This window comes from Vicugna pacos, chromosome 10 (assembly GCF_048564905.1).
Source record: "Vicugna pacos chromosome 10, VicPac4, whole genome shotgun sequence".
NCBI classification, from domain to species: domain Eukaryota; kingdom Metazoa; phylum Chordata; class Mammalia; order Artiodactyla; family Camelidae; genus Vicugna; species Vicugna pacos.
Window position 1 is genome coordinate 65,162,524 of NC_132996.1, and position 13,556 is coordinate 65,176,079.

The 13,556-nt window shown below is 36.1% G+C and overlaps 1 protein-coding gene across 1 annotated transcript in view; it reads left to right on the forward strand.

The window, feature by feature from the left end:
* The first annotated feature begins 1,002 nt into the window (after positions 1–1,002).
* Positions 1,003–13,556, forward strand: part of LOC140698882 (uncharacterized) — a 41,966-nt gene continuing 29,412 nt past the window's right edge. Inside the window, exons 1-2 of the mRNA XM_072970730.1 lie at positions 1,003–1,095; positions 1,240–1,294. Coding sequence (XP_072826831.1) covers positions 1,003–1,095; positions 1,240–1,294 — 148 coding nt within the window. The remainder of the gene's footprint in view (positions 1,096–1,239; positions 1,295–13,556) is intronic.

The window sequence follows — 13,556 nt, forward strand, 5'->3', positions numbered from 1 at the left end:
GAGAAGTTTATAGGAGAGTGGAAAGATCTGAAACAGCTCTATCCCATAGAAATATATATGAGCTACGTGTGTAATTTTATTTATTTTTTTATGTTATATATGTATATATTTTATTGAAGTGTAGTCAGTTTACAATGTTGTGTCAATTTCTGGCGTACAATGCTTCAGTCATACAGGAACATACATATATCGTTTTCTTATTCTTTTTCAGTGTGTGTAATTTTAAATGTTCCAGTAGCCACATTAAGAAGGTAAACAGAAACAGGTTAAATTCATTTTAATAATGTATTTCATAAACGCAATATGTCAAAAATATACATATATTTTACATTCTTTTTATCATATCGAGTCTTCAAATTTTAGTGTGCATTTTACACTTAACATGTCAATTCAGACTAATTTAAAATGCTTAATTATCACATGTGGTTCAATGGCTGCTGAATCGGACAGTGTGGATCTTGAAGTTTCTGCAGAATTCACAGAAAATGTATTCATCGTTCCCCTTATCCCAGGACTCCTGGTTCCAAAGAGTGAGCAAGTGCTTGGAAAATTACTGCCGTCAAAGGAAAGCTAGGCTTTTCAGGCCAAGGAGGTACAGGAAGTTTCCTGTGAAGGGGCTGAGGGTGTACAGGTGTCTGCTTATTCCCCAGAGAGGATCTCTGAGCCTGTGTGATCCATAAGGACTAACTTAGCAGAAGAGTGGAGAGGGGGCATGTGTTTGATGGGCACGTCTCTGCAGAGGCAGCCAGGGAACCAGGTGTGGCCCAGATTGTGATGCTAACAAGCGAGGTCAGAGTGTGATGCCATCACAGGCAGCAAAGGGTTTGTCTATGTCAACTCCCTCCCCCAACATCTCGTTCCCTATCTGTGTGTCCTGGGAACCTACAGATTCCAGCAGAGCTTCGAGGCCTCCACCACACCTGCGCGGGGGTCCTCACTCACGGTCACCCCGGAAGCTGCACTCTTGGCCACAACTGTGGCGTTGGAACCCCGTGAGGGGCGATGAGGGAGACCACCAAGGCAGCAGGGCCCACCCAGCAAGTGCTGCTGCAAGGACTTCCGGAGCAGAAAGGCCCGGAACTAAGGGCACCACCTGTGAGATCACGCCCCTCTGGCCCTGTGATAAAGAGGATGTAGGGCCCCACGGTCGGTGTGGACCACGCTGAAGGCAGGCATTCCCAACGCTAGTTCTTGAGTTTCAATTGTCTACCAGTTTCTCTTATCTGCTCCCCATTTTAGCCCTACAGGATTTTTGTGGCTGAGGAAACACCCTTTGAAAGAATAAATGATATGGGTAAGGATAAGATTTGAACTCAAATTTGGCTTTTTCCTCTATACCTTTCTACGTTTTCTCAGTTTCAAGCATCAACAGGGCAATTTAGAGAACTCAGACCTTAAGAGTTCGTGTCAATGGAAGGAAAAGTTTATTAGTGAAGAGTTTAGAGACAAAGCCTTAGATTTCAGACATGGCTATAGATAAGAGGTTGAAGGGGAAAAAAAATAGTAATCAGGCATTGGAGATTCAGGAGAGTAGATTATTAGAGTACATTGCCATGTGAGCAAAGTTAGAAGACACGGTGATTTTTTAAAAAAGACTTTTTGGTTGCAAGAAACAAAAATTATCTCTTACTAGTTTTAGCAAAATGAAGACATATTTGTTGTGAACAGATATGTTTACATAATGTAAGGGCAAGAAGTTAGCCAGGTTTCCAAAAGAAATTGGAACTAGAAAATTGACACCCATCAGAAAGTCAGCAAGCTCTGCTACTTCCCATCTCTCCTTTTCTCTGGGCGTCCTCCCTACTTTTTCACTCTCAAAACTCGCTTTCTCTACAACTCTATCCATTGGGGCAGAGCATGGTAATGCCAGTGCTCCTAAGGCCTTGTGTCTCCCCATCAAGACATCAGTCCAAACAACCTGGAGATGAGTATATTATGAACCCACCTTGAGTTAGATGTTCACCTTTGGCCCAGCTAGCTGGGATTAAGGATAAGTCCTCATGGATATTAAATATGGAGTCTAGGGATGACTGATATGAGTTATACAGAAATCCCAAAGGTTATCCACAATTTTAATGACAGCTATCTGTGAGCTTTAATTGTCTCATCTACTGAATACCTTTCCTACATTTTCATAGGTCGCTGACTTTGACACCCACCATTAAAAAGTAGACTGTATAGCACTTTATAGCATCCTGTGCAGCTGATGTAGGCATATGACACGGGTTCTGCCAGCCAGGTGCCCCTGCACCAGACTTCAATTGGAAAGAAACAACATGGAGTAAGAGAATAAATCATAGACAGAATCCAATTTTTCTGACCCTGTAAATGTGGGAATATGGGTGATTTCTAGAGGGATGGATGGATTGGGGCAACCGTTATGTACTATTCACTACAATCCAATTTAAGGTCGGCAAACAAACAAAACTGTTTGAGAACTAATTATTGGATTTTTCAAGATAGTAATATTGATGGTTTGATGAAAAACGTCTTTCAAGGGACTGTGAAACGGTGAAGAATTAGCAGCTCTAGAATTAGATTTCCCTCAATTTTACGTATTTTACACAAGAATATGATTAATATTGATTTGTCTCCATATTTTCCTATAGAAAAGAAACATTTATCTTCTCATTTTCTATTGTATCCTAGTGAAAAATGCCACAAAATCGTCTGTGGATAAGAGAGGAAACAAGAGTGTTGGGGGTAAGAACTAAATGCTACTTGACCAAATAAATAACTATGGTGTTGCAATTTCTAAATATAAAAAGAAGACTTTAACCACCTCTATTAGGAACTTCCCAAATGAAAGGTAATGAAAGTGCTCTGAAATGGTTCTGTAAAAATATCTGCATTTCCCACATGCCACCTGAACATATATATCAACTATATGTCAGGCTAAAGTTAAAGCCAAAATTATGAATCTATCAACTACATTTTAATAACACAAAACCACTATAACCTAGTCATACACCCATAAAATATACTCTGAGTCTGGAAATGGATATAAAATTCCTTTTTGGCATCTATATATTATTTCAAGCTGAGCTGATGATAACATGGTAATAAGATGGTCAGATTGTGGGAACTATATTCAGGAGAAGCTGCAGATCATAGAGATTTGTGGACAAAGATCATAATGGCACTATGTTCTTGACATCATCCCCCTACTCTAACCAAACACCATAGGAAAAACTATGGCCCCCACCTCCATAAACAAAGGCCATGTGGGAACCTGGACTTCCACCATCACCTGGCTATGACAAGGCATCCTTCCCTCTCCCCAGGGTTGTACCAGAGGCAGCTAAGTGGGAGGCTGAGACTTTCATCATCTCTCAGCAGAATGAGCACCCTATGCCAGCCTCCCCAGTGTCAGTATACGACACATGGGGGACCAATAAAGTGGTGACCCTACCCCAACCAGCCACAGTGGTGTCACCTAGTGGGAAACCCTAAGGTGACCCTCTCCCCACCCAACCTGCCAATGTCAATGGCAGCTGAGTAGGGAATGGATGGATACTGGGATGGTGGCACAACAATGTAGGTGTACTTAATGCCCCTGAACTTAAAAATGATTTTGATGGTAAATTTTATGTCATGTGTATTTTAGTACAATTAAAAATATATTACTTAAATAATCTTTTTCAGCAAATCTTCTCTGATACTGTGCAGGAAAGGGCATAGGGGCACAGCCTTGTTACTACTGGGTGGGGGTTAGATTCCCTATTATGCTAATAGACCATCTGTTTATCTTCCTTGGTGAGATGTCTCTTCAGATCTTCTGCTTATTTTTCAATTGGGTTGTTTCTGTTCTTATTGTTGAGTTTTTAGTATTCTTTGTATATTCTGGGTAATAGTCCTTTTACAGATATGTCTTTTGCAAATACTTACTCCCAGTCGTGGCTTGTCTTTTCATTCTCTTGACATTGTCTTTTATAGAGCAGAAGTTTTTAATTTTAATAAAGTCCAGCTTATCAATTATTTCTTTCATGGACCATACCTTTGGTGTTGTAGCTAAAAAGTCATCATCATACCTAATTCATCTAGGTTTTCACCTTTGTTATCTTCTACAAGTTGTATAATTTGATGTTTTACATTAAGCCTGTGATCCCATTTGAGTTAATTTTTATGAAGGGTATAAGTTCTATGTCTAGATTCATTTTTTTTTTCCATGTGTATGTCATTAGCTCCAGCACCATTTGTTGAAAAGACTAACTTTGCTCCATTGACTCGTCTTTGCTCCTTTGTGAAAGATCTGTTGACTGTATTTGTGTGGGTCTGTTTCTGGACTCTCTATATTCTGTTCCATTGATTTATTGCCTACTTTTTTGCCAAAATCACACTGTCTTTACTACTACAGTTTCATACTAAGTCTTAAAGTCTAGTAGCCTGAATTTATTCTACTCCTTCAGTATTGTGTTAGGGATTCTGTGTTATTATCCTCTCCATATAAACTTTAGAATCATTTTGTTGACAGCCACAAAATAACTTGCTGGGATTTTTATTGGAATTGCCTTGAATCTATAGATCAAGTTGGGAAGAACTGACATCTTGACAGTATTGAACCCATGAAGATAGACTATCTCTCAATTTACTTAGCTCTCCTTTGATTTGTCAGAGTTTTGTAGATTTTGTTAGATTTATACCTAAGTATTACATTTGTTTAAGTGCTAATGGAAATGGTATTGTGTTTTTAATTTCAAATTCCATTTGTTCATTGCCAGTGTATAGGAAAGAAACTGCCTTTTTATATTAACTTTGTATCCTGCAGTCTTGCTATCATCACTTATTAGTCCCCGGAGTTTTTCTGTCAATTTTTTGGATTTTCTTTGTCTTATTGTAAAACTTCCAGTATGATGTTGGATAGAGTGGTGAGAGGGGACACCCTTGCCTTTTACCTGATCTTAGTGGAAAGCTTTGAATATCCTCCACCCAACAGCAGAATACACATTCTTTTCATGTGCTCATAGGACATTAACCAAACAGACAGTATCATGGGCCATAAAACAAACCTCAAGCAATAGAGTGTGTTCTCTGGCCACAATAAATCAAACCAGAAATCAACTGGAGAAAGATAATTTAATAAAAACTCTGAACATTTGAAAACTAACATACTTCTAAATAATTAATGGATCAAAGAGGAAGCTTTTTAAAAAAATCAATGAAATGATACTGAAAATACAACATATCAAAAGTTATAGCACTGAATATTTACATTTGAAAACAAGAAAACTGTCAAGTATTGTAAACTCCCACCTAGAAAAACTAGAAAAAGAAGAGCAAAAAACTCAAAGCAAGCAGGAGTCAATAATAATGATAAGAGTAGGGCCTCTCTGTACTATTTTCGCAAATTCCTGTAAATATATAATTATTTAAAATAAAAATTTTTTTAAATCCTGCAATCTTCTAAACTCATACTTTAGAGAAAGTCAGTGTATTCCAAGTGCAGCAAGGAGCTAAAACTCTACACCATTGGAGTAGTGGAGGAAGTCCAATCTACTCCAGTGTTGCCTCCTCTCTGCCATAGCCCGTCGAAAGTGCCACTAAATATGTAGTTTTGTGTTGCCTAGAGGTCAGGGTACTCTCCAAGTGAGAGAAGTATCCCACCAACTAGCCACTTCTTGGCTCTCCTGATAATCACATACCAGAACAGAAGCCTATTGCAAACTTCCAGTTGAAGTTATCCTATTTAAGAGCACCTGTGAGAAAAAGGATGTCGGTGTCCCCAGGCATCGTGGTAATATGAGTTGCAGTAAGGAAAGAGATTCTAGGCTCTGAAGTCCAATATAACTCCTTCAGTTTTTTCAAGCTTAACTCCTATGTTTGGGGGATGAACAGGAGCAGGGAGGAGTGGCTTATTCAGCTGTGGTAGGAGATACACCTGAGAAACATCTATCTGAAAACCAACTGAAAGGCCCTACAGCGAGATGTTAGGGAGCTCTACACAGCAAGCTGTAGAATTATCCTTCTCCTTTGGCTCAGGAACTATCATGGTTGGCCTGGCTTCAGTGGGCAGAAATTATCTACAATCCCTAAATGGTCCCTAGGAAAAGCTATAGAAAACCAGGTAACCCAAGAGTTTAGTATCTTTCTTTAACTCTTGTTTATAAAGGGCCCAGAACTTTGATATAAGTCAGTTAGGGGTGGGCATGGGGGTGGGGAGACCAAAAGGAATCAAAATCCAAATCCCAGTTTGGGGAAGATGAGAGAAAGGCGAGTACAGCCAGAAGTCCCAAGTGTAGTAGCCTGTGAAACATAAGAGCTGTATCTGCAGGTAAGGACTGTTGACTGCATAAGGAGTCATGAGTATGGAAGAAGATCAATTCTTTCAGGGTTCCAAGGCTCATGCCTTATGACCTCTTGAACCAAGTAGATAAACAGGCTCTCTGATAAACCTTTATTGGACATGTAAATAGTCATTGTATCTGAAATAATAACAAACCCTTCTCATATGAGTTAAATGTTGAAAATCCTGAAAAAAATAAAAATAATTTTAAAAAATTAAAAAGAAAATCCTGAAATTCTATTAGATTGTCACCTTCCCTCTTCACCTCGGCTTTTTCTTGATGTGTGTTCCTTTCAAAGTTTGGACTGGAAGAGTAGTAAATAATTAATGGTGTTCTTTTCTCCCAGGCTGTACAGGTAATGAATGGTCTGCTTCTTCACTCCCTGGGACTGCTCTGGGTATATCTGTTAGTCACACAAATTTCAGCATTTGGAAAACTGTATGTTCCTGTTGCAGTAATAACAAGATATCCATTTTGGTCAGCTTTAATTGTGAGTAAATAATTTACTTCTTGATTGTTATTAATTAATTTATTTATTACATGTAATGACTGTTTCTGAGCCCAGTAGCATGCCAGAGATAGAACACCAAAAATGCACCATCCATGTTTTCAAGGAACTCATTCTTATATCTAGTTAAAGAGGCATGTATCAATATGGAAAAAACTTAAATTCTTAGAGGGAGGGTATAGCTCAAGTGGTAGAGCACATGCTTAGCATGCACAAGGTCCTGGGTTCAATCCCCAGTACCTCCTCTAAAAATAAATAAATAAATAAAAGAAAATGAAAAATGAAACAAAAAATTTTTAAAGACTTAGATTCTTACCAGTAATATTCTTCTATAATGAGAGTGTATTTTGTTAAAGATCCACTTTTTATTCTTACTCTCTTTGATATGGGAAACAATGGTAAGATGCACAAGGGGCATTCTGGGAAAACAGAAAATGGTGGAGACTGTTCCACTGCCCATAGGGCATTTATTTTTCCAATGGAGCAAGCAAAATGAGAGAACTGCCATGGAAATGCTGGGATATATAGAACTTGCACAGGGACAGAAAGATGAAATCTTTTTGTAGTATTGGTCCAAGAAACATTTGGTAGAATCAAACAGAGATTTCTAAAGTAAATTTTATTATGTCTGACAGTATGGTGAGTGATATGCCATTGTCCCCACAAAATCCTGAGGGAAACTCAATAATAGTAATAATAATAATAATAATAATAATAATAATAATAATAATAATACATTTGACATTGAGTCATTCAACTAGTACTTACTGAGTACCCATTATGTGCCAGGTGCCTGTCCTAGGTGCATGAAATATATCAGTAAACAAAACAAAGACCCAAGCCCTTATGGAGCTTTATTCCAGGAGGGTGTAGTATGTTAGAAGATGATGAAGCTGTGGAAGTGAAAAAGAAAAAGTTGGGTAGGTTAAGACAGAATGGAATTCCTGGGAATATCAACGGGATATGGGTTATTTTTAATTGAATGGTTTACGTAGGCCTCATTGAAAAAGTTACTGCTGGTAATCTGTTATTATGTTATGTAACTAACCCCCACAAAACCCAGTGGCGTACAACTACGAGTGTTTATTTCTTACTCATGCGTCTGTTAAGTCGGCAGAGGTTCAGCTGATCTAGACTGGGACTAGCCAGGCTTGTTTTCAAGCTACAGGTCAGGTACAGATCTATTCCATATGTAGCTATCTCACTCTCCTTAAACTAGTGGCTACGAAAGGCATATTCTTCTCACAATGAAAGGCGAGAACAAAAGAGGGCAAGACTAATCACACAAGAACATTTCGAGCCTTTGCTTAGCTTATGCCCACTAATGTCCCAGCCAAAGCAAGTAAAATGGCAAAGTCTCAAGCTGAGGGGCAGAGAAGCATAGTCCAACCACCACGAGACCATAGCAAGGGTATAAAAGTATAATGTTATTACCTGGAAATAAAAAATTGTCACCAATAATTCACACTACCACAGTGACATTTGAACAAAGACTTGAAAAAGTGAACATTTGGCCAAATGTGGAGAGAGAACGTTCTAGGACAGGAAACATCCAGAACAAAGCCTTCAAAGTCTGGTGTTCCTGCATTGTTCCTCAGGAAGTATGGCCAGTTTATGAAGCAGAGTGAGAAAGAGCAAGAGTGGCAAAAAGGAGATTAGAAGAATAATGGGGGTACAGAGAATATCCCATTGTATTAATCTACTATAGTTTGTTTAGTGAGTGCAAGTTTGGGTTGCTTCCAGTTGGAAGTACTACAGTGCTCCCACTTTGGGCTGTTCATAACTTTCTTGTGTATGCCTTTAATTGCACATGGACAGATTTAGCTTTTAGGTATCTATACAGAAATGAAATTGCGAGGTCTTAGGTTATGCACATACTCAACTTCAGTATATAATGCTATACTTTCCCCAAGTAATTTTATCAGTTTGCAGGTAATGAGAATTACTGTCATTCTGTATCCTTGGCAGTACTTTGTATTGTCAGTCTTCTTAATTGCAGCCACTCTGTTTAGTGCTTTTAATTTGTAGCTTTAGTATGCATTGCTTTGATGCTATGAGTTATAGAAGCTTTTTATTTGTTTATTGGCTATTTTGACATCTTGTTTAAGTACCTACACACGTTTCTTTACATTTTTTAATTGGGTTGTCTCTCTTTTTGGTAATTAATTTGCTATAATTCTTTATATATTCTGGACACAAGCCTTTGTGTTCTAAACATCATTTCCATTCTGTGGCTTGCCTTTTCTCTCTTAAGTGTGTCTTTTGATTAAATAATTTCTTAATTTCAGTGTCATCCAATGTAGTAATTTCCCTTTTTGGGTAGTTTATATTCAATTTAACTAATCTTTTCCTGCTCTAAGATCAGGAAGTTATTTTTATATTATATACTAGAAAATTAATTGTTTTACCTTTTGCATTTAGATTTCCAATGTACCTGGAATTTATTTTTGTTTATGATATGCATTAGGGGTCAAATATGTTTTTAAAATATGGATTTTTCAAAAGTGTCATTTATTGGAAAGGAGATTCTCCTGCTTCTATGAATCAAGTGTGGTTAGGGTTGAATCCACTTCTGAACCTATTTTTCTATAATTGTGCTGGTATTACAGTGTTTTAACCACTGTGTCTTTAAATAAGTTTTAATATCAGTATGCTGCATCTTACAGACTAGTTCTTCTTCAAGATTATCTTGGCCATCCTTGCATCACTTTCTCATATAAATTTTGGAATCAGTTTTACACACACACTCACACACACACCAAATAAACCTGAAAGGGTCTTGATTGGTATTTCATGGGATGATTTTTTTTATGGTCTCTATCGTCTGGGAATTAGTTGAAGATGTACTCTGACAAAGTAAATCAGAACACATGGAATCTACTGAAAGCGCTTTTCACACATCTGACTTCATTTCTAAAATGAATTATGTTGTTTAATTGTCTTTTCATTCATTCAGTAAGGAAATACATAGGACAGCCACTATTTGTAAGAACTGCTATAGGGACTTGACTAAAACAATGAACAAGACATATAGGAAGTCCAGGGAAGATTGAAAAATGCATCTACTTTCATAGACCTCACTTTCTTAGTTGAGGAGACAGAGTTAATAAGCAAGCCAGTATTTTAATTATAAGATGATATTCTTCGTGTTATAGCATTCCAGAATTCTCTGGAATGTCACTATGTGTAAACATAATGACTAGGTATTAATAAATGTGATTTTTGTTTCCAGTATATCCTCTCAGGGGTCAGTACAATATTCTTAGAGAAGAGGCGTACAAGGTTCTTGGTAAGTCAGAATGTCTGTAGTAACTCTAGAGATGAGTTTTATTTGCCAAACGAAGGAGAGTCCATAAGAAGGTGGCATTATCTCTGAGTCCCTAAAGCTTATCCAAATTCTTGGAGAATACATTTTTAAAATATAAGAAGTTTAAGTTTCTACTGAATTGGTATCAAAAGAAAAAGAGTACACTCCAGTTACTGAAATCTTTGTTATATTTAATTGGCCATAAAAGTAATTCACGATGTATGAAGTTAATCATGGAGTTAAGTTTCTAGATGATAAATTACTTAATGCAAATTAAAATGTTGGTTATCGATGCAGATTTGGTTGTCTTTAAATGCCCCAGTATCTGTTATTGCCTCTTTTCTTCTTCCTTCACATTTCTGGGAACTTTTGATTGTATGATGGACAATGTGTATGAGATATTGTAAAGAGCCTGGATTATGTTAATTTCTTTTAGAGAGTATGGGGTGTTATGTCGACAGGCAGTGAAATGAAAAGATGAGAAATTAGAGTAATTAGGAATACTGTGAAAGTATTGACTTCTGGGATGGTGGCATAGGCAATTCCCTGAGGTCATTCTTCCACAAGAACAAGAAAAACACCAGCAAAACAAGTAAGATTAATGGTTTTGAAGCACTGGAAATTAACCAGAGTAAAAGTGAAAACAAAATTGTCCATCCAGGAGATACTATTGAATCTCAGAAAACGCAGAGAGATCCGTAATGTTGTAACCTGGAGCGATTTCCATTCCCACTCAATCCCCAGTTCATTGGCGTGGTAGCCATGAAAAGGATGGTCCTGCAGCCACCTGGGAGGACTGAAATATTACAGAATAGGTTAACATAAGGAAATAGAATTATATTAAAATCAATCGTAACATGTCCAAGAAGTTATCCAAATAGTTGGAAGTTATACATCCCTTTTAATGAATAACCAACCCATGGCTAAAAAGAAATCATAAGATAAATTAGAAAATATTCTGAAATGAATGATAACATTACATATCAATATTTTTGAGACACAATTAAAGCAATGCCTGAGGGATGATTACAGCTTTAAAAGTATATTTTTAAAAAGGGGAAAGGTTTAAAGTCTAATCGTTTAAATTTGCAACTTAAAAAGCTAAAAAATAAAGAGCATGTTTGACACAAAGTAAATAGAGGGTAATAAGTAATAAAAATACGAATAGATGTCAGTAAAATAGACAATAAGAAAAACTTGTTCTCTGAAAGCAGAAATAAAATTGACAAACCCCTGGTAAGACCGATCAAGAAAACAGTAAGAAAAAACACAAGCTAACCAATATCAGGAATGCAAGAAGAAATATCACTACAGATACTGGAGACACGGAAGAAGTAACAAGGAAATGCTGTGAACAGCATTATGCCATAATAGTGCCTACTTTGAGGCACTTTCCCCAGCTCTGAGTAGACATATTTTTTCAAATAAATATTTTATAATCTTAAAAATAAAAATGTATATATCATTGATCAACATATCAACGTATGACAGAGCATGAATACTTCAACTGATGCTTATCACTCCTTTTATTTCACCTTTAGTGAACTACTCTGTTAGGTCCTAATCAAATAATTACGTACTTTGGGTAAAAGTAGTGGATTATTCTTGAACCACCATGTTAACTAGTAATAAATGGAGAATTATAACAATGAAACTGTAACATTTTAAAATTTCAGTTTGTAAAATATGTGTGCTACTTATTGACAGCTATGAGGTTCTTCAAATATAAAAATGACATTATTAGATCACTTTGGGCTCACGGTAGTAGAAGGAACACTTACTTAAGAGTGATGTATCTGGGTTTCAGTTCTGGGTTTGTGATTTGATATGCTGTCAGATTTTTATCAAATGATTTAAACTTTCTGTACTTCCAAATATTTGGTTGAAAAATAAACATTTTACGATCCGCCCCCCCTCCCCAGAAAAAACCAGCAATGTTATGCCAATAAATTGTAGAAAACACAACTTACCAAAACAGAAACAAGATGAAATAGAAAACTGAATATCCCTGTATCTGTCTGTTAAAGGAATATTAATCATTTAAAATCCTTCCATGAAGAAAACTCCAGGCACACATGACTTAAATGGTAAATTTATTAAGGATTTGATGAACAAATAATACCATCTGGTTCACAAAATATTTCAGAAAACATAGGAGAAAGAACATTCCCCACTGATATTTTGGAGTCCAGCCTAACCCTGTCACCAAAATTTGGCAAGGACTTTAAAAGAAAAGAAAAATAAAATACCAGTACCATCATGAGTGCTGATGCCAAAATGCTTAAAATATTATCAATCATATTTGTTAATATATTTTAAAAATCATAATGAAGTAGAATATATTGCAGGAATGCAAGCTTGGTCCAACATTAAAAAATCAGTGTAATTGAACATCTTAGGGTAATTAAAGATAAAGAAAACACACTTGATTTTTTAAAATTCTTATCAAACTACTCATGAAAGGGAACTCCCTAAACCTGCTAAAGGGTACCTACAAAACAAAACTATAATTAATATGATACTTAATGGTGAAAGACTGAATGTTTCCTCTAAGATCAGAAACATTGCACCATCATATTACTATATTTATTTAGTATTGTACAGAAGTTCTTGTTCAGTGTAGTAGGTCAAGAAGCTACTGAAGGCATAATGTTTGAAAAGTTAGAAGTAATGCTTGTTTTATTCACAGACATCGTAAAACATCCAAAGTAGTCTACAAAAAAAAAAAAACCTTCAACTAATAAGAATTTATTGACATTTGCAGAATATAGGTTTACTATGGAGATGAAAATTTTAAAACTACCAATTACAATTGCACACACACACACACACACAAACACTCAGAAAATATTTCCCCTAAAGGCTAGTGAAATATTCAAGACTTCTACATGGAAAACTGTAAAAAGTTGCAGAGAAAAATTGAATAATATCTAAATAAATAGGTATGTTCACTGATGGAAAGACAAACATTTTTAAGATGTCAGTCTTTCCTCAAATCATTTTATAGACTCAATTCAATACCAGTAAAAATCCTGAAAAGACTTTTTTCTAGATAGTGGTAAGTTGATTTCAAAATCTGTATGAAAATAGCCAAAAAGAAAAAAGTATAGGATTAACATTACTTAAATTTCAAGGCTTACTATACCACAGTCAAGACAAGACACACACATATATATTTAATTCTGTGTATATATGTGTATATATGTCTTGTCACAGATACTTGGTCAATTCATTTTTGACAGAAGCACCAATGTAATTCAGTAGGGAATGAATGGTCATTTGGAGAAATGGCACTGGAGCAACTAAATGTATTTATGAAATATATATTCCATATATTGTCTTCTACCTCATACCATACACAGATTAGTTTGAAATGGATCATAAATCTAACCATTAAACTAAAATTGTAAAATTTCTGAAAGTAATAGAAAAAAAATTCTCTGTGACCTGGGGATAA